This window comes from Chaetodon trifascialis, chromosome 7, assembly GCF_039877785.1.
Source record: "Chaetodon trifascialis isolate fChaTrf1 chromosome 7, fChaTrf1.hap1, whole genome shotgun sequence".
Classification (NCBI taxonomy): domain Eukaryota; kingdom Metazoa; phylum Chordata; class Actinopteri; order Chaetodontiformes; family Chaetodontidae; genus Chaetodon; species Chaetodon trifascialis.
The window spans coordinates 23,075,131-23,095,610 of record NC_092062.1 but is presented as its reverse complement, the minus strand read 5'-3'; the positions used below and the strand labels follow the sequence as shown (position 1 = coordinate 23,095,610).

The 20,480-nt window shown below is 41.8% G+C and overlaps 2 protein-coding genes across 3 annotated transcripts; both read left to right on the top strand.

Annotated features, from left to right (window-relative positions):
- Positions 1-73: 73 nt before the first annotated feature.
- On the top strand, positions 74-14,712 carry mtf1 (metal-regulatory transcription factor 1). Of its 2 annotated transcripts, none has more exons than XM_070965897.1 (11): positions 74-159; positions 1,750-2,278; positions 5,838-6,076; positions 6,840-6,971; positions 7,147-7,220; positions 8,030-8,163; positions 8,561-8,638; positions 8,830-8,929; positions 9,011-9,675; positions 10,094-10,163; positions 10,979-14,712. In XM_070965897.1, exons 2-11 carry the CDS (start codon positions 1,811-1,813, stop codon positions 11,461-11,463), a joined length of 2,445 nt encoding a protein of 814 aa, XP_070821998.1. In that variant the 5' UTR covers positions 74-159; positions 1,750-1,810; the 3' UTR covers positions 11,464-14,712. The 2 variants fall into 2 exon arrangements, with proteins under 2 accessions (XP_070821998.1, XP_070821999.1); XM_070965898.1 differs by having other exon boundaries at positions 9,134-9,675; positions 10,979-14,706.
- Positions 14,713-16,028: 1,316 nt separating this feature from the next.
- yrdc (yrdC N(6)-threonylcarbamoyltransferase domain containing) lies at positions 16,029-20,426 on the top strand. The gene is made up of 6 exons (XM_070965895.1): positions 16,029-16,279; positions 17,341-17,536; positions 18,518-18,632; positions 18,709-18,828; positions 18,945-19,075; positions 20,297-20,426. The coding sequence occupies exons 1-6, from the start codon at positions 16,108-16,110 to the stop codon at positions 20,364-20,366; spliced, it is 804 nt and encodes a 267-aa protein (XP_070821996.1). The 5' UTR covers positions 16,029-16,107; the 3' UTR covers positions 20,367-20,426.
- The last annotated feature ends 54 nt before the right edge of the window (positions 20,427-20,480 follow it).

Below are 20,480 nucleotides of genomic sequence, written 5' to 3'. Positions count from 1 at the left end.
ACGTTTCATGTTTTAATTCAGCATTAAGAGTAATATTTAATTTCCCATAATTCATCACGAATGGCTGTGAGTCTGACGTTGTGTAGTATCCTAGGGAGGGGATAGGAAGAAAGTGCTAATCATCCAAAGCATAGGAATAAGGCTTAAAATTGAACACAGGTAAATATATTTTAATGTCAATTACTTTTAGTCGATGGTCTTAAGCGTTAGCATGTCAGTTTATCACTTGGTAATGCGAAACTTGTTATCCTTGCAGGGGACGATAGGTTATGTCAATTGTCGACAGTAAACAGGCTAACGTTAGTAGCTAGCTCTCTCTCTCCCTTTGCTATGAGCTAAAATGCTACTAGCTAGCGAAGCTATGCATGTGTAGAGAAATGAGTGATAGTTCACTTCGCTAGCGTATAGCTAGCTGCCTGACGTTCATTTAACTGTGGCTCTCGTAAGATGAAAAATTGTTACTGGCTGTCAGTTATGTTGACTCTGCAATCAGGTCACGTGAAATTAAGAAGCGGTAACAACCACAGATTTGGTGTTAATAAACAAAGTAACGTCACGGTTTGATATCGGTTAATAGCAACCAGCTAGCGTCATATCTCTTTTGCTAGTAACGATGTGATCAGTGTGTATTCTGAAATAACGTCAGGCTGGTAGTCCCACACGTTGTAACATTACGGCTAAGTATCTCAGTATTGTGACAGTAAGTTAGGTAATTGTTACTTCATTGCCAGGCCAGTCAAAGGGGTTAAGTTTGCAGTTTCTGCGTGTCCGTCAGGCCACTGTGTTTGTAAACCGCGCAGCATTGCATACGTTAGCCAGCCATGTCGAGTCTGGAAAAGTTAGCTGGCATTGTTGTGTGAGTGCGGTATTTTTGATAAACGTTACTCATAACGTTTTATAAAAGCTAGCCTGAGGCATTTTAATCGATTGGAAATCACCAAACATGTAAGTTACGTTGATATGCATGTAGTTTAGCGGTTGCTGTCTCGTGACTTCTGTCATTGAAATCAGAAAGTTCTAGATGTCGTTGTGGTAACGTTTCCCCTAAACGAGGCTAATATGTCCCCTTATTGGTTGCTTTAACAAAGTAGTGTGTCATTTTATAATACTGAAAGTAATTAACTAACTTCCCTATGATCTGCACACGGAAGTCTGCTTTAGTAATGGACCCACATATTTACTTAAGCGTTCAAACCTGTCAGATAATTCGGGGCAGGTTATTTTCATTAATTGAAATTAATTTGGAGCCCATTCTGAGGAGATGGGGCAGGTTTGCCTACTGTTCAAATAGACTCTATGCTAAACAGCAGCAACATTCAGGTTTCATACATCACATATCTGAAACAATCCACCCAGAAAACGTGAGGTCTGCCCCAACTCTCTGTTCATTTACATTGAGACCTAAATCTTCTCTGTGTGGCACAGCCTTTAATGAAATTCAGGTTTTTTCTTTTGACATCAAATCACATCTTGCATTGAACTCAGATTTCACTTTAATTTGCATTCTCCTGTTTATGGGTTTTTTTCAGTTTCTACCTGTCTATCTGTCTTTTATATTTCACTTGAAACTCTTTTGTGTGTGTCTTTTTATGATACCATGTGTTTCCTTTATATCTGTCTTAATGCCTTTTTATGTCTTATGTAAAGGTCTTTGAATTGCATTGCAGTTGAAAACCTCTCTTGCCTTGAATTTCTTAACTATGCAGCTAATTGTAAGAACAACAATAATTTTGCTCATTTATTTTCCAGGCTGTAACATTAGTGTCAGTGTGCAGTCCTCCTTGCAGAGGAAGGAGAGGCACCAGGGACCATGAGTGAGAATGGCCCTCATACAGAGGCGCCCATGTACTTTAAGGTGGAGGTGGATCACCTGGAGCGGGACGACGACGAAGAAGAAGATAAGATCCACTATGACAAAGATGATGACCTGATCGCTGAGCCTTCGTCGTCCTCTGGTCGGGTGTATGACCGCACCACAGTGCTCATTGAGCGGGACCCCATCCGGCTGGATGAGGAGGGCGAAGAGGAGGGCCACTGTGGAGGGGATGAAGATGGGGTCACTTTCCTAACTGAAGGGGAAGGTGATGGAGATGAGGAGGAGGGTTCTCTCACCTTTATGACTGACCCTGATGGCATGATGCAGGGTTATGTGCACCATACCATTTCTCCAGACCAGATCCAGTTCACAATAAATCCAGGCTCTACCCCCATGCCCCGCAACATAGAGGGGGCCACCCTCACTCTGCACTCTGAGTGTCCAGAAACCAAGCAGAGAGAGGTGAGCCAAAATAATTACAAATACCTATTACTTCGAATCGTAAATTCAATATAAATTTAGGTGCACAATGATTTCAATGAGAAGCTTTGTTTTGTATTAAGGTTTTATGCTTCCACTTACTGGCATATGGTTTAAATTCATTTTCACATACCAGTTGCAACTCAGGTGAGGGTACAGTACTACTGAAGTAACACTTGGTTTTGTTTAGTTATTGCTGAAGTAGTGCTTGGTTTTGTTTGGTTATTGCTCAAGTAATGCTAGGTTTTGTTTGGTTATGGCTGCAGTAATGCTCGGTTTTGTTTGGTTATTGCTGATGTTATTGCTTGGTTTGGTTTGTGGACGCGGTTTCAGTCTTTGCAGCTAACTGCTTAACAGCACAGTAGATTGTTTAAAGATGTAATGGTCTTCGAAGCAGTGGAACACACTATGTACCAATACTGGAAGTGTTTTTTTAACATGCATTTTCTTGGTGAAATGCAAAGTACAATTGCAAATACATTGATGTGCTAGATGGTCTTTCAAAATGAGCTTCCCCAGCAGTTTGAACATGGTTGCTTTTTTGGCTTAGGTGGAAGTTAACATCTCAGTGCACCAAAAAAAAATCAGCTCTTGTCTCTTAGTCGAGTCACCCTGCTTTCACAATTTTTTTCACCCAGTGGTAGACTTTGGCTTAGCCCACTCACAACCCACTCTGCCTCCTATCTGTGTTCACATAGAGAATCTGCCATATTTTGACACCTATCCCAGCCTAATTAGTGGAAGTTGACTATAAAACCATCTGACAGTGAGTGTACACTGGTAAAGCAGCTGGTCCTTGCTGAATATGAGGCAGGGTGATGGAAGACTGCAGGAAACAATGAAATCCCAGTCAACAACTCAGTCCTGTGTTTAGCCAGTTGTTTCAAATGTCAGATGACACACACTATGCCACCATCAAGAAAAACACCATCTGAAGTTCTGAAGACAAACACATAACTAAAGAAGCTGTTAATTATTGATTTGTGTCAACATCTATTATTTTAAAGAGATTGCAGCTAGATGTGGATAGTAGCATCATTAGATGGGAGTACTTGTGTATGCACTGTTTTTCCTAATATGGTTTAATCAGTGAAGATGAAACAAGGTATTGTTGATGAACTGATAATTTTGTTGATATCAGCCCAGTTTTCAAACACTGAGGAAGAAGTTATTTTATTTTAATTAGAGACCCCACTGCCTTCACAACAGCAACAAGAAATATAGGGAGAAGGAGAATGTCCTGAATGCAAATTAGTGATAGAAACTTGCTGGTTCTCTTTTATTGTGAATGTGTGAAGAGTTTGTGGTACCTTTTCTTGTCACATAAGTGGTAAGAAAGTGCACAAATAGTTAATATTTCCAAGAAGACTGCAACAAGAAAATGGCGCAACACTGTTCTGATGGCTCTGAGTCATGAGAAAAGGACAGACAATTCTTGGTGATTTATCACATCCCCTTTTCAGTGAAAATTATTTGTTGACTTGAGGTTGAAGGTACAGGGCGCCATCTTTAAGAAGTAATGTGCCAGTAAGTCTTTTTAATACACCAGCATAATATCACTAAACAAACAAATCATGAAATATGATACTGTGTGTGTGAGTGGAAGTTGGTTGTTATTACTGCTAAATACTGAGTGCTGTATTTGTTTAATCTGTATGTATCGTCATCGTCTTGTTCACAGTCATTGTGCTTGCAGTGTTGGTTGGTTGCCTTTGTTCGATTCATCTGTATTGTTGTTTTTGTCATTGCTATGACATTATGACTTGATTTGCTATGACATTGTTATGATGATTACCACAGGCACAGGATGAATTTCCAAGAGGACAATGAACTAAAGTATTCACTTATGATAACTCCCTATAGGGAAGTGCATATGCCAGAAAATGGAAGAAACCTCAAAGAAAATTAAGCTCCTTTTTCTATTTTGTCAAACATAATTTTGGTTTTTCACATAAAATAAAGCCTAGTAAATAATGTCACTTGCGCTGCTGATGAGCACACTGTGGTGATGTATACACTGTGTGCATTCAATTGATTGTGTATGACATAAAATTTTTTTTTTAGCCACCCTGCCTTTTAAAGCAAGATTAGAAAGTGGCTATTTCCAGTGAACATCAAATAGAAAATTCCAGCCTTCTGTGCATCAGGTGTAAGGAAAAAGGCCTGATGATGAGCAGCATCAAGCACTTAGCATTATTGCTGTAAATACTCTGACACAACCATTTAATTTGTAATGAAGTGGTCTTTTCCACAGTGCATGTGGGAGCCCAAAGCGTGCAGTGCTTTCCCACAGTGATCGAACTGATGGTGAGGAGTCACGATGGTGTGGGAGATGAACTAAGCACAGAGCTACAAGCTTTAGCAGGCTACCCACAGTGGCTTTGCATGGATGTTTGCTTAACAAACCATCTCTCCCACATCCTGAAATCTGAATGAATGGGCTTTGACTACCCATCAATCAGATTAGCATTTGTTAGTGAGAGTGAAGCGAAAGTTAATCAGCTGTTTTACACTTTCTCTGTATGTATAACAGCTAAGAAGGTTTTGTCCTTTTCAAGGTATGATTTAGATTGTAACCAGGTGTGTCCTGATTAAGTTTAATTAGATTTTTTTTAAGTGGCAAATGTATCACTTAAAGCACCAAAGAAATGTTTAACTTCACGAAGAAGCATGCATTAGCACTTCAGTGCTTATTGTCCTATCGTTCACATAGAGGCAATTTCTAATAAACTGTTGAGAACTTTGTTTGGATTGCAGATTTGGTTGCAGTTTCATCCAAAATTCTCACAAATCAAATATCCTGATCCTGAAGATTTCATGAATTTTGACAATACAATAAAACTCTAATTTTCCAACTTTGCTGGCTACTCATAAGTGGGGAACTACTTGGTCTCATAGGCCTGGGCTAAACATGCAGTCTTTTATCTTCAGAGCCACACTTATGGGACATTTTATGGTAGGATATTTTTTAATATGTATTTATTTTTGGATAAGATCTTGGAACAGGATCGGGACAGGAAGTTACAGGAATAATGTTAGCTAAGAATGGGATTTGCTCGTTGAAGTGGTCAACCACAAGTTTCCTCTCCCTGACTTCCTGATCAATATAGAATAGCATTTTTTGGAAGAAGAGGAGAATGAACTGCTTTTATTCACTTTGCCCCAGGGCTTTTGTGTGAGGAGAGAGCAGGAGCCTGCCTCACTGCAGTGGGGATTCGTGCTGTGAAACAGCATTGGAATAGGGTATTGCATGGGGGTTAGTCATCATCGCTGTCCTTTATGCACACTCGCTTCATGTGCTGAGGGGTGGCTGAGTCATTGAGTTCAAGTCCCATCTGAAAGGTCACTGACTCAGACTGTCACTTCACTATAGTATGGCAAGGCTGATACTGAGATGAATTAACAAATTACTTTCTCGCTGGCTTTTGTAAATACAGATTAAAGACTATTTAATTGATTTTAAGATGGGTAATGTTATCTTTTGCCTTAGCTAACCCCATGTTTTGGTGCTGATTTCCCTCTCCTGTGCTTCCTTTACCAGGTGAAACGTTATCAGTGCATGTTCGAAGGCTGCACGAGGACATACAGCACGGCGGGAAACCTGCGGACACACCAGAAGACACACCGGGGCGAGTACACATTCGTGTGCAATCAACAGGGCTGCGGAAAGGCCTTCCTCACCTCATACAGCCTCAAGATCCATGTCCGTGTTCATACAAAGGAGAAGCCGTTTGAGTGTGATGTGCAAGGCTGTGAGAAGGCCTTTAACACGTTATACAGGTAAGCCTTTTCACAGTTTTGTCTAATTTCTTGTCATGGTACTTTTCTAAGTATTGTGATACTGTATGTTCTGTTAGCAGCCTTCAGGTCTCTTATAAGGTGGATCACTGGCCAAAAATCTGAGTAATACAATCAGTTATAATGCAGGTCTTGACATAAGGTACGTGGCCCAACCAGTGTTGTTACAAGACAGACATTTTCAGAATCAATTATAAAAAAATATTTTTGATGTTTTGATTTCACTAGGTTCATTTCCACTTTGAATCTATCTTGATCAATGCCAGGGATATTCCTCATTCGTTGCATTTTCAGATTTAGATTTTACTGTGATCTGAAGCAGTCCACATCTTGGCCCTCTGGTCAGTTTTGGTTCAGTTGCTATGACAGCATGTCAGGGGCTTGGTGAAGCTGTGCCACTGCCATCATCTCCCTGTCAGAGGCTGTTACTCAGGGCAGCCACCGATGGCACACGGGTGGATTCTCTTCTCGACAAATTTGCTTTCCAACCCCATCTTCCATGACATGCAGATTCTCTTCTGCCACCACCACTAAGAGTGTTTGCACTTTGTTCAGTCATTTTCCTTGTCTGATTAGATTCTGTTGTCACTTGAATGTGGACTCAACTGTCTTCCATCTGCGTTTTAGGCTTTCTTAAGATGAGTGCAACAGGAATCAGCACGTGCCATTTAATGCAACTGTGCTTTGTTTCTCTCTGAGTGGCTCCTATTGGGGTTTAATGAAACACACTTGATTGTCTCTGCAGACTAAAAGCACACCAGAGACTTCACACAGGCAAGACATTCAACTGTGAATCAGAGGGATGCACAAAGTACTTTACCACACTCAGCGACCTGAGGAAGCACATTCGCACACACACTGGGGAGAAGCCATTCCGGTGAGCATTTCCATTATCACACCAGGTTTAATCCACCCCTAGCAGAAGCTGAAAGAACTGTGATACTAATAGATACTCACAGACAGCTCTTTTTGTCAGTTTTAATGTTTGCTGTTCATTGTTCATTGTTGTAAGCATTTCTGACATTGTTTTTTTTTTCTTTCGTTGATTTTAGATGCGACCATGATGGCTGTGGCAAAGCCTTTGCTGCTAGTCATCACCTAAAAACGCATGTACGGACACACACAGGTACAAATTACACATATTTGTTGATTTCTCTATGGAAGCTTGAAAAAGGACATGTTTATTTTGCAGCTCTGCCTGATTTGCATTTACATTGTCACCAGTGCCTCCCACACATAGTTAACTAAATAGGTTTTCACTGCAGCCTGAAAGATTGTGTGGTTTTGTGTTTATTATCTTCCTTTCAGAAGTCTGTATATAAATGCAGTTAAAAGAGCAGTAATTAAAAAGGCTCTGTCCATGTGCACTTGTATTGATTGGACAAATAACTTCCCTAATTGTACTTGGCTGTGCTCTTGGACCCGATATCTTCGAAGATACTGTAAGCGTATTAAATTAGCTTCTCGAGTACTTATTTTGCCACTTGCTGGCTTATTTAATGTATCCTTATCTACCTCTAAACTTCCATATGGAAATGCCCTTAAGTTAAAGAAGGTGACCCACTAGATCTTAATAATTATAGATCAATTTCTATTATTTTCACTACAATTAAAATGTAGCTTTTTTTAGCTCAGTTTTCTTGTTTGTCCTTGTCTTTTCCTTCTTTTTTGTAGTTTATATCTTTGAAAGAATGTTTTTGGAAAATGGAAAAAAAGTGAAACAGATTCTGTGCTAAGGCTTTATTGTTTTATTGTTTTTTATTGAAACACAAGTGGTTGTTACTTATTATCACCAGGGTGAGGTTTTTGCCAATCTGCTATAGTTTATGTCATATTGTTATAGTCTAGGAAATAACATGCAGTTATCTAAGCCGACTTGTAATGATTAAGCTGTGAAGATTAGCTCTTACTTTTCTGTCTCTACTCATTCTGTAGGGGAGAAGCCATTCAACTGTCCCAGTGACGGCTGCGAGAAGACTTTCAGCAGCCAGTACAGTCTGAAGAGTCACATCCGGGGCCACGACAAAGGACAGCCCTTCAGCGTTACCCTCACCCATCCGCTCTCTGAAGTGAGTCACAGTGCAGCAGCTTTGTAGGACACTTCTTCGCTCAGTGTTGGCACGGATGTCATGTTCTCCATGCACAGCCCAAGAGCAACATGACACTGTGGTGCTTATATTATTCACTTAGTTAAAACCTTGTGAATGTACAATGTGACTTTTGATGCTGGGGGCGTTTCTCATACGCAACACTTGTGTTACGCTTTCACTCAGATATGACAGGTTTTATTACTGCATGGACGGCATTCTAGAGAGCTTGCTCCTTGAAGTAAATCCTTAATTTTCTCATTAGCATATAGTTGATGTTGCATTATTTTCCAGTTTCCCTGTCTTCTTTGCATGACTCAGCACTTGATCCTACAGCAGTGGCAAGTATAATTAGGGCCTATTCATCTGTTAATTACAGGATGCAAATCACTCGCTGTGCCTCAGTGACTTGAGCCTCATCTCTACAGACTCAGAGCTGCGAGAGAACATTCATAATGTAAGTCTGGCTTTTTTTCTTCAGCTTTGTCAAACAGATGTCGAGGAGCTGTCAGGATAGTCAGTAAAGATGTCAGTTAACAGGCAGCTATTTTGACATCTAAGTTCAGATGTCACTGTAATAAAAGGAAGGGTTTTTGACTGTTTTAATACTTCATAAGCTCACATTCATTCATTTGTATTTCAATACAGGCTCAAAATCTGGACCTCAGCGTGACCCCTGTGAAAATATTTGAGCTCATGTTCCAGAGTCCTGAAAATAGCGTCAGCCAAGATGATGCTCGTCCCAACGGTTAGTACATCTCAAAACCTGTCAGCTTGAATTGTATCCAGTGTTCTTGTTCACTTATGAGTTTTTCCCCCCCTTCCTCAGAGAGCCTTGCCGAACCCTTCAACCTAAAGACCTCTACTCAACCAGTAGTGACTGATGCCTCGTCTCTCATTTCTTTCTCTCTCAATCCTACCTCCTCATCTTCCTGTTCCCACACAACTGCAGTCATGGAGGCTCCTTCCCAGCTCAGTCAGAGCTCTTCCTCTCAGGCCTCCACCCCTGCCTCTGCCACCGCCACTGTCAGCTCCGCACAGCCTCCCCCTTTCATGCAACTAACTGGGCCTCAGCAGATCTCTGATGTGCCTGGCCAGGCTTCTGTCCAAGCAGCAAGCCATGTCACCCCCCAGCATTATGTGGCACTGCCACCCACATTCCTGCAGCCAGATAGTGCCACCCAGACCACTCCTCCACCACAACCCATCCCCGCTCCTCCACCAGTGGCTCCAGCACTGACCACCACACCACCGGGCACTGCTGCTGTATCTGTTGCAGCCACCACAACAGATGCTCTGGCAGCTGTGGCTCAACCTGTGCCTTTGGCCAACAACCCTGTCCCCAGCTCTGGCCCTGGTTTGCCTACCACACCTGCCACCATCACCATAGCTCCCACCCAGAACCTGCTGCAACCCAGCCTGGTCATGTCTGACCAGAACCTCCAGTGGATCTTGAGCAGTGCTGCCAACAGCCAGCAGAACCCCGAGCAAGCAGTGAGTCATGCTCTCACACAGTGTTTACACATAGAAATGGTGACTTGATTTGTACTCATGTTGATTTTGTGGTCCGTTCTTTAAAAACACATGCCTACATGTATGGAAAGAGGCATATCTTGCATTTTGTAATTCTAAGGATGCTCATGTCACAGGATTAGCTAAATACACTGTGCCATGCACATACAGTAAGTGATAACAAATTAATGTGCAAAGTCATACAGTGGGGAGTTGGGTTTTTTCAGTATGTTCAGCATGGACTTCAAATAGGTATTACTTTTTATCAGTACTACTATTAATGCAACACACATACACCTGCCATATCAGTTCAATGCAGATCTGGTGACAATCAGTCTCATATTCCCTGGCTTTTTATCTATTTATTCTAATCCTGTGCTTGTTCAATTTTTGTTCACAGCCACATCAGGGAGCTCCAAAAGTGGAAAAGGTTTTCTTCACTACAGCCATACCAGTGGGAGGAAATGCTGGTAAGTGAATTATTAAATTACTTCATGTTGTGGAGATTAGCCAAAAGGCTGTAATGAAATCATGAATTTGTTTTGACAGTGCCGTGCTTAGCTTTGATGGGATTAATTAAATGGTAGATTGGTGTCCAGAGAGCTCCACTAAGATACTTCTGCAACAGCAGTTTTATTGTACAAATGCAGTTCCAAGATGCTGACGTTCAACTAATGCTCAGTGCTAGAACAGTTGAAACAATATCCCATCATTATATTTAATAATAAAATTGCACCACAGGAGCAATAACATTCAAAACATTCAGGAACTGTGAGTATTGTTGTGCAGCCTTGGGCTGGAGATGATTGGTTTTCATGATTCAATAAAGAATCAAATTAGGATGGATGGATCGCTTAGTTTATAAAATGGCAGAAAAGAGAATCATAATCTCCCAGACCTCAAGTGTCGTCTTTCAATTTCAACAGTACAAAACCCCAAAAATATTAAATTTGCAATGATATAAAGTAGCAAATCCTCACATTCGATGAGTTGAAATTAGAGAATGTTTGGCATTTTTTGCATGATGAATAGCTTAAACACATAATCAATTAGCAAAACTCTCGACAGATTTTCTGTTCAACTTCTTGTTTCAGCTTCTCTATCATCTTTAAAATCCTTTTCAAAAGAGTCGTGGCTAAGTGTGATTGCTCTCATGTGTTAACTCTTCAAGATGCTGTTAAGGAACATGTGATCACTTGCTTTGAAAGTCATCAGCTGATCATCTCTTGAGGAAAAAAGGAATCCCTCTGTCACATTCTGGACTGAGATTTCTCTTTGTTTTCAGGCAACTCAGTCCAACAGATCGGCCTCAGCCTGCCTGTCATCATCATCAAACAGGAGGAATCCTGCCAGTGCCACTGTGCCTGCAGGGACTCTGCTAAGGAGAAGAGTTCAAAGAGTGCCTCCATTGTTTCAGCCCCTGCACCGCCACAACCATCACAGCCCCCTCCTCCCCCACCATCACAGCACCCAGAGCCTCCGCACCATCCAGCCACCTCATCTCCCTCATACTGCCTCCCTGAGTCTTCCTCCAAGGTGAATGAGGTGAGGCTGGAGGCCCCCTCTTCTTCTTCCTCCTCCTCCTCCTCAGCTCAGACTTTCTCCACAATAGTGGGCAGCACTGCCACCAACCCTCCCTCAGCTGAAGGGTTGGCCAATATGGACGTCTCGGACTTCCTCTCCCTGCAGAGCCCTGAGACAGCTGCCAACATTGAGGCTCTGCTGCTGGTCGCTGATGACTTCAACATGGCCACTGATGGCAATCCTTAGAAGAGCTGCCTTCTGAGTCTGGCACCATGTGTTGTCTGTTGTGCCCACTCATCCACAGGCATCAATTCCACCCACATCTCGAGTCATTCTCCACAGTGATGCCTCTTCTTTCTCCCTATATAGTGTGTACATCGAACCCCCTGTACTTGCAGTGCATTCTGTTCTGTATGGCATTGCACAACATATATAGACGAACTATGACTAATCTCTCTGTTGAGTCTCATTGCAATAGTGGAGTTTTCAAAAACAGGAGTAGTTTGCTTCTTGAGATTTATCAACTTTAAGGCTATTTAATGCAGGGACACGGCAGTAGATCCTTTGTTCTTATCAAACTGTATATAATGACCCCTTGATATCCACTCTGAAATTATGAAATGATACAGATGAGTGTTGTCCAAGCACTGATGATTTAAGAGTTCCATTTTCCTGACTTGAAACGCGGCCGAGCAGGAAAACAAAACTTGTCTGTATATCCTTGTACTGTACTACAGGTCCTAACAAATGCTTAAAGCTGGTATGCAACTGACCAGAATGCACTGTATATTAGAGGAATTTGGTATAATTTTATCAAACATCGGACCCAACAGGATTTTGAAAGGGTTGGCCACACAGACTCTCATACAATATGATTTCCTCTGTGTTTTTATTTGCTAGGAACGTTATAGTAGTCCAGAAAATGTGATGATTCTTTTCTACGTCTTTTGAGAGTTATTGACTAAAAGAGAAAAAGAACCTGTGACCAGATCTGCCTGTCTTTGAGTGAAATTGAGTCAATACATCATTAAGTTGCCTATAACTTAAACTAATTTAAGATTGTACATGTTAATTTATTTTAATGCTCGATTCTTTCATTATACTGGTAATATAATCTTCAAGATAGCAGAGATCTATTATTAATTTATTTCAATCACTTGTATTTTTAAGTAGAGCTGTTTTTATGTTACTGATTTTTTTTTTTTTTTAAAGAACGTAATGGGTATTGCTAGAAGCAAGTTTTGAGAAAAGAGGCACCTATCGTAGACTGCACAGTGAAGCAAATTATCCTTTAGGATCTGCTTGTTTGCAAGAAGTGTCCACAATGAAAGAGTAATGAATTACTGTCAACATCCCATGTTTTAAAGGGTTGTGACCCTCTCAGGGATGCATCAAGTCATAACTGATCCTGGTTCTCTTAATTTGTTCCTCAGACATACGTTTTTCTTACCAGATGCCCCATTCTTGCAGTAGCCCTATGTTTTGCTGCACTCTTCCCTGTTTATTGCACACTAACTTGTAAAGTGAGTAATCTGACAGCTCCTCAGCTGAGATGCCACACCACTACAGATTTTTGTATACAACTGCTGTAAAGTAGCATTTAAAAGATGGTGTCCTGGCGACCGTGTAAATACAGTACATTTTAGTGTAAACATCTTTGAGAAACTTGTAGATTATTCTAGAATTTGTATTTTTGTATAGACTTTTGAATAACTAACTCCCAGAGTTTGGAGCTAACGTATCCCTGCATTCTTCCCCCAGCCACATTTATGCAGAAGAGTTTTTGCTGTGTTTAGTTGAATAGTTCTACTAGCAGCTGGGCTTTTGTACAGTCCCCATAATAACAAAATATATGTAACACATAGCCTCCTCTTCAGAGTATGATTTAACAGTATTGTTTCAATGGGACACAATGCAATGATGATAGGGTGAATACATTATGCCCTGTATAATAGAGCGTAGAGCTACTTGGCCTTACAACATAACTGTTCTACGAGCCTCCTTGCCTTGACAGTCTCTGCTTCAGACTTGCCATTGACATGCCAACACACACATTGTCATCGAGTCTCAGGCAATCAACTCTCAGCAGCAGATCACAATGAGGCAAAAGCACTGAGACAGAAAAGCTTGTGGTTTTCCTACAGTCTATATTGTTTTCCAGCTGTCTGTTTGGAAACTCATTCATGGATATGCAGCATTGCTAAAATATATATATAAATAATCAGCTTCATGACAGATGCAGTTGATACGTTTTAGGTCCAAACTGAAATACATGTCACATTACATACAGCCCCCCCCCACCCCCTTTGCCATAATTTAGAAGTGGCACTTTCCCTTGATTCATATTTGCCAAGAAGGCAGTGAGATATGTAATGAAAGGCTCCAGTCACACATTTTGTCCTCTAAATCATTCCACATATGCTGTATTAGTGTCTCCACTTGGCTCCATTGGAATTCAAAATGGTAATTTACTCACCATTTCCCCACTAAGGCGCTCAGTGAAATTCCTGCCCGAGGCAAAAGCATACCATCAATATCTGTATCCTCATACATGCATACCGGCATTGAACACAACTATGCAATTTTAAGTGTGGCATTCACAAGTTTAAATACTGACTCCAAGACTAAAAGATTATTTATTCCTCCCTCTTTCAAACGATATTCTGCTACAGCCGTACATGCAGAACTCCAGAGGCAAACGTCGCCTTTTGGATGCATACAGATTAAGCATGCTCTTTGAACTGCGGTGTATTGCATTTCATTTTCCACATTTGGAGTGGTGTGAATCTAGACTTCGTAGTGGATCCATCCAAGTACTGTTCCCATGAATGTTGCACCACAGCTTTGCTTTTACATGCTGTTGAAAACTGGATTTGTTTGAAAGAGTACTTAATGAATGATTCTGTTTTAAGAATTATTTTTGGTCAAATGTGTGCATTTTTTTCTTTTACACTCTTCATGCGTGAAAATGTTTCATTTTGCTCACTCTGTTTATGTAATCGTCTCAGCCTTTCACTTTTAAATTACATGTGGACATGGATAACGCGTTGGCTCATGTTCACCAATGACTGTCAAACTTACAGCTGATATTTGTTTTAATCAAGCAGAGGATTTTTTTTTTTTTTTTTTGACTTCTGGCCCAGGTTTGTGTTTCTGAAGTTTACCAGAAGTGGTAAAGTCAGCAAGTCACTGATGGTGACATTTGTTTGGAAGCACATTGTTTGATCACAAATGTAAAGCCAGAGTGTTTATAGAAATGGAAAAATCCTGCCATCTTTTTCCAATTAGGCAGTATTAACAAAGAAAAAAGGCAGGGGAAACTATATGCTTCCAAAGGAATGTCTCGACACCCAAAGAGTGAGGAAATGTTGAGGATTTGTATTTTTTAGAAGAATGTACAATGTGAAAATGTTTGCTTATGCTTGTTTCATATAAAGTATTATAAATAACTTTCTGAATTGAGAGCAATATAATAAAACCTTACCCTCGTCACTGAAATGTTTCTGCTGCTTAGTCAAGTCTTTACAGTAAAATTGACAGTTGATCTTAATAGAATTTATTGAAATTACATAAACAGAAAGGCAGCGGGATGGAGACTGTTGCACTTCTGGTCACTTCTGTGGCGGTAAGGACACATCCTGGAGCGATTTTCTCTGCGGAGCATAACCAAGATTAACTTTCTGAGTCTGCAGTAAGTCACAATGGTGTAAGGAGAGAAGAGAGCTCACCACCAGAACGTCACTTAGATCCTTCAAGTCGTTCAGGACCCTGTTGCACAGGGTTATCTTCTCAGACAGGCTCAGTAATCTGTCATTGACTTCCTCCAGGTTCTGTGGGGGGCATAGCATATTAGTCATCAGCCACCAAAAGTTGAGCTTCATATTTTGTCTGACCTGTTTAACTGGTGAAACACCCTCATCCGTCTGCAGGGTCATCGTTTCATCTGTGCAATCTGTAACTGTTTAACAAACATGCTTTAAGATTTATTGATAATGTAGCAACTAAGCTGAAAAGCTGCTTGTTTGGTTGTTTTTTTTTTACCTGTGTCTGAGGCCATGACTGTAGATGTGTTATTTGTCCTGTAAACTCTGCATTTCCATATCGTGTCTGTGTTTTTAAGCAGGTGCTTGCAGGTGGTTTAAATTTTCCTAATTAATGAGTAATGAGGAGGGCAGACAGGTGAGGTCATTACATCAGAAACATGTCAGTGTCTGCTGGGGAAGTTTGAAGAAATGCCAGAATATACTTCTACAGATACTATGTTTCCAAAATAATAAAACCAGACTAGGTTGTTTCTATAGCAAAACTATGTGATACCAAACTTAAACAGTTAAAATATGTCAAGGATTTAGGGGTAAATACAAAGACAAGGAAAGGAAAAAGTAATGAAAGTGATTCGGCAGTTCAGATGATCTTTCACAATTTAAATATATTGGTGGTTTTTTTTATAAGGTTGGTCGAGTATTCATTTCAGTACAATGTTAAACATGTTTTTGGGATTTGAATGTATTTTGGGGGGGATACAAGACTTTGCAAAAATTATAAAAAATAAACCAAATGTTACCACGAATATATTTAAGGACAACTATTAAAAAACTGCAATGCCTTTAACCATCACATCTTTCAGACTCATAGGTCCATATCCACAGAAAATTAAAAAAAATAAAAATAAATAAATTGTTGTTCAATAACATCAATGTGATTAGAATGATTAAAGAAAAATTCCTCAAGGTCCAAACTTTCCCACCACTGGTCTCTGAATCAGTGTGCTGGCCCTTTAAGAAAGTCAGCATCATTGTTTGTGGGCGTAACCCGGAAGTCTTATTTCATCAGGCGACAACATGTTACCCGGCTGCGAGGGGGTACATCCGTAGCTGTAGCTTTGATTTTATGAAGGCCATCCTTAACGTCGCCGCAGAATTACTCAAATCCAGAGGGGCGAACAGTTCAGCCGCAGCTCGTCGACTCGGAGGAGAGATGTGTAAAGAGCTCAAGACCAAAGTGCTGCGTTTGAGCCCCCCGACTCCCAATGGGCCGTCCGTTCACCAGGAGAGCCACACAGGTTAGCCGTGCCATTCACAGCGGAGGTGCACGTGGCTGCACAGAGACTGAAGCTTTAGAAAACAAGTGAATGACTTTGATGGATTTCAGCGACTGAAGAAAGATTTGCATAAGTCAGAAGTAGCGTAAACATTGCAGCGTGTTACATCAGATTCCTGTTTTTTTCCTGTCATGTTTGGCATCGACCCGCCCACACCTACAGGGTTTACGTCAGAGTTGAGTAATCACGAACAGTGAGATACACTCTGCCCAAAACTGCACATCAAAGCTTTATTTAGAAAGTCGGCAGATGTTTAACAGCTTTGAGAGCAAGTGTCCTGATTCTGTACTGAAATAAAATGAGGAATTCAAATGATGGTATGTCAAAAGAGGAGTGAAGTGATTGTATCTACGTAGTGAATGTATGGACATTTTATGTATTAGACTTGCTGAGTGATGGTGCCTCGTTATGGAGAGTGGCCTTACATCACTAATTCATTTATGTGTAAGCATCAATTGACCATAGCTACCTCAAGCATGGAGTTAAGGAGTAGAAACTAAAGCTTTTTACCATATTTCTAAGTTCATCATATGTTTTTCATGCTGACCCTTATTCTGTGTGGTGGCTTGTGGAAAAACCACAGCGACACCTCCCTCTGGAACGCAGAGTAGATGTATGAAGTAAGAAACAGTATTGAGCCGATGGGACTCACAATAAACAGATTTTTAATAAGAATTTTTGAAATGATGCAGCAGAATCGGACATATCCTGGTTTTCAGTCCTTAGTAATGAGTCCAGCTGCAAGATATCTGAATCCTACACTTCCCACAATGCAACTCAACAGCTGTATGAGACCCAGATCAGTGGAGTGTCCTTCATGAGCAGTTCTAGAGCGATATATGTTGTTTCAGTCCTCGTCTGCTGCTCCAAACTCCCTCTCACAATATGCAGCTTCATCAGTCCAACACGTTGCCATTGAGTTTAGCAGAAATGTTTTTTCTAACCCATCAGTCTTTTGTTAACATGTTTGCTTTGCGGTGGTTGACGCCTCATCGACCGGCCTTGTTGCTTTTGAACTGCAGATGGTGCTGAAATCCTCAGTTGCACGGTGAAAGCCCTGAAGGAGGGCGACCTGGTTGCTGTGCCCACGGACACCATCTACGGCCTGGCGTGTCTGGCCCAGAACTCCGAAGCCGTCAGAAAAACCTACGACGTGAAAGGACGAGACGCCCAGAAGCCGCTGGCCATCTGTGTGGGGGAGATTCAGGATATCTATAAGTAAGCGTTTGCACATGTTTCTGCTGCTTGGCCACCAGAGTGAGAGGAAGGCTTTGATTTGGGACATTTTGGTGGAAAGTCAACCTAATCTGATCTTTCCAGTTGAGCGACAGTTTGATGCACATTTAAAATATCAGCAGTCACTGTTGTGTTTTGATGTCCGTCCCTCAGAACACTCACCAGACTGCTCATCTACACGGTCGTGGAGGAACTAGTCTTCACTTCGAGAGATTGTTGATATTCACTGACTTTGAAACTCAGTGAATGTCTCCTCATGCTCTGCTAGCTCGGTGTGTGCGCTGTGCACAGCCCTGGCTTTGGAAATTGGAAACACACAACACTATTCCAGCCAATCAGCAGCAGGAGGCGTTCGTGCTCATGTACAGGAAAAGGGGAGGGGGGGGGGGACTGTAAATCATGCATGCTAATGTGAAATCGCATTGTAAAGAGGGAGAGACGGTAATACAAACAATCTTTCTCCAGAACGACCGAGCCCAACTTTAAGTGAAAGTTCTCACAACACACTGGAGAAATACTTCATAACAAAGTAGGAGAGTTTATAACAAAGCATAAGCTTAAGCTCTTCGCGTATTTTATAAGCAAACACCTGAATTCGTACAGTTACGTCATGAAAAATACCTCAGATTTATACTTCAGCACAGCACGTAAATGTTCTGAGTTACATTCACCTCCACAGACGTGTTAGTCATCCCCAGAGGAGTCACATGGAGAAGAGGCAGAGATCCTGTCTTCACACCGCCGAGATGCGCTTTACATTTTGAGCGACAGGCACACCTGCTGTCCCAGAAATCCCACAGTGTTCATTAATTAATTCGTTATGTAACTACTAAATCAAAAAATAAAGCAGACTACCAGAAGGCAGCATCCTGGATTAAACACTGAACGTCAGTAATGTCAGCACTGTACCACCAGCTTTAGAAGCACCGCTCAGCATTAACTTGCTTGTGCGTCCGTGAACAGGTACTGTAAGGTGCCTGTGAAGGAAGCGCTGTTAGGTGACCTGCTGCCCGGTCCCGTCACTCTGGTGTTCGAAAGATCTGAAGCCCTGAACGCAGATCTCAACCCCTTTACTTCGGTAAGTCCACTCCCTGAACGGATATCACTGAAAACAGAACATCCACCTGTTGCTCACGTGCCCGTGTGCTCTTCAGCTTGTTGGCGTACGCATCCCAGACCATGCCTTTATGAGACGCCTCTGCCAGATGTGTGGGGAACCGCTCGCACTCACCAGCGCCAACATCAGCTCACACACCAGCACCGTGGCCGTGCACGTAAGTGAAAGAGCGTGGGAAAGGACAATAATCTGAGGGATTGGAGCCTCGCATTCGTTATTTATTTTCAGCGTGTTTCCCAGCAGCTGAATTTGGTGTTTTTTTTCCCTCTGAAGGAGTTTCAGGAGCTCTGGCCCAAACTTGCAGTGGTGGTGGATGGAGGACCAATAGGAGACCAGAGCCGTCTCGGGTCAACAGTGGTCGACCTATCAGTGCTCGGCAAATATCGCATCATCAGACCTGGCTGGTGAGTCCACGCAGTTGTGTTGTGTATTTTTTTTTTTTTTTTCATCTCTGCAAATGAAATCATGCATACTAATAATATCCACAGAATTTATGACAGGAGCATTAAAATTTTAGCAAACATTTAAGAAATCATGTTTTAGATGGATGTGATGATGAGATTATTAGACAGCCATGTAAAAAAACAGCCCAGCGAAGGATGCAGTGGTTCAGATGTCAGTAATAAATAGATATTGATCATAGATATCTGGAAACGGTTTGTATGAGACTGATGCTGCAGTTTGTCATCTGATAGTGGAATATTGAACAGAACTGCATCATGGCTCGTTGCTGGACTGATGATTTCTGTGCCTCCAAACACACGTGCCACATCCCAAATCAATACTACATGCTGGTTTTAAGCAGGTTTTACTATGCAGTGTGTTCACAGTGGAAAAGTGACCGTATGCATACTAACTACAGTTTTGAGCGTGTTGTGGAGGCACGCTACTCTCCCACAATGCATGCACAAATGCAAAGGAAATGGAGAATGGTTGCAGGTGGAAAATATCAAAATAAACAGTGGGGGGTGGTGAAACGGCCAAAACGAGTAAATTTGCAATATTGGCAACCGCATTCACACAGAGACAGAGACACCCACTGACCTCCATGGCAAATTTCAGCCTCCTAGGGCTAAAACTGAGGCCACCAACACAGTGAGCTGTGGAGCTGCTGGTCGTAGCTAAAAATCCTGGATTTTCCAATTATCACGTTCTATGTCTTAAAAATGAAGTGAACTGGAGACGGAGTGAATATACTGTGTGCAACACTGGAGCGTAACGTGACCGTACCATCAGCTCTGCTGTTTACGGGAGAAGCGAATAATTCGCACCCGAATCGAGCGCAGGCTACTGTCCGCCTGCATCACACACCTGCCAGTGTTTTTGGTTTCTGCTCTGCTTCCTGCAGCAGCAACAGTGTCGTCGCGATGTAGTCCACCGCTGGGAGGACGAACCTCCTGCAGCACCTGCGAGGATTCGGCATCTCCTCTGCTCGAGCACGTGCAGACAAAACGGAAAACACTCTGAACTTAGAGAGTAATCAGTGGTGCTTTGCATTAATTCGTGTGGACTCAAACATGGCTGCAGTTTCCTACACTGCGCCACCTCACCCTCCCAAACCACCCGTGTTTACTCTGAAGGCGACTCAGTACATTAAACAAGAAATGACTGTAATTCTTTTGCAGCGCCCTTTCCTCCACGGTTGACGTGCTGGAGCGCAAACACGGCCTGTCAGAAGACTTGGGGGAACAGTGACCTTTGAACTCGCCACACTCCGCAACGCACGCTGAGACGCACAACCGGCCTCGACCCGGGGTCTTCCTCAGACAAGATGAATCCTTTTCATGCTCACATGGAAGAATTACTCTT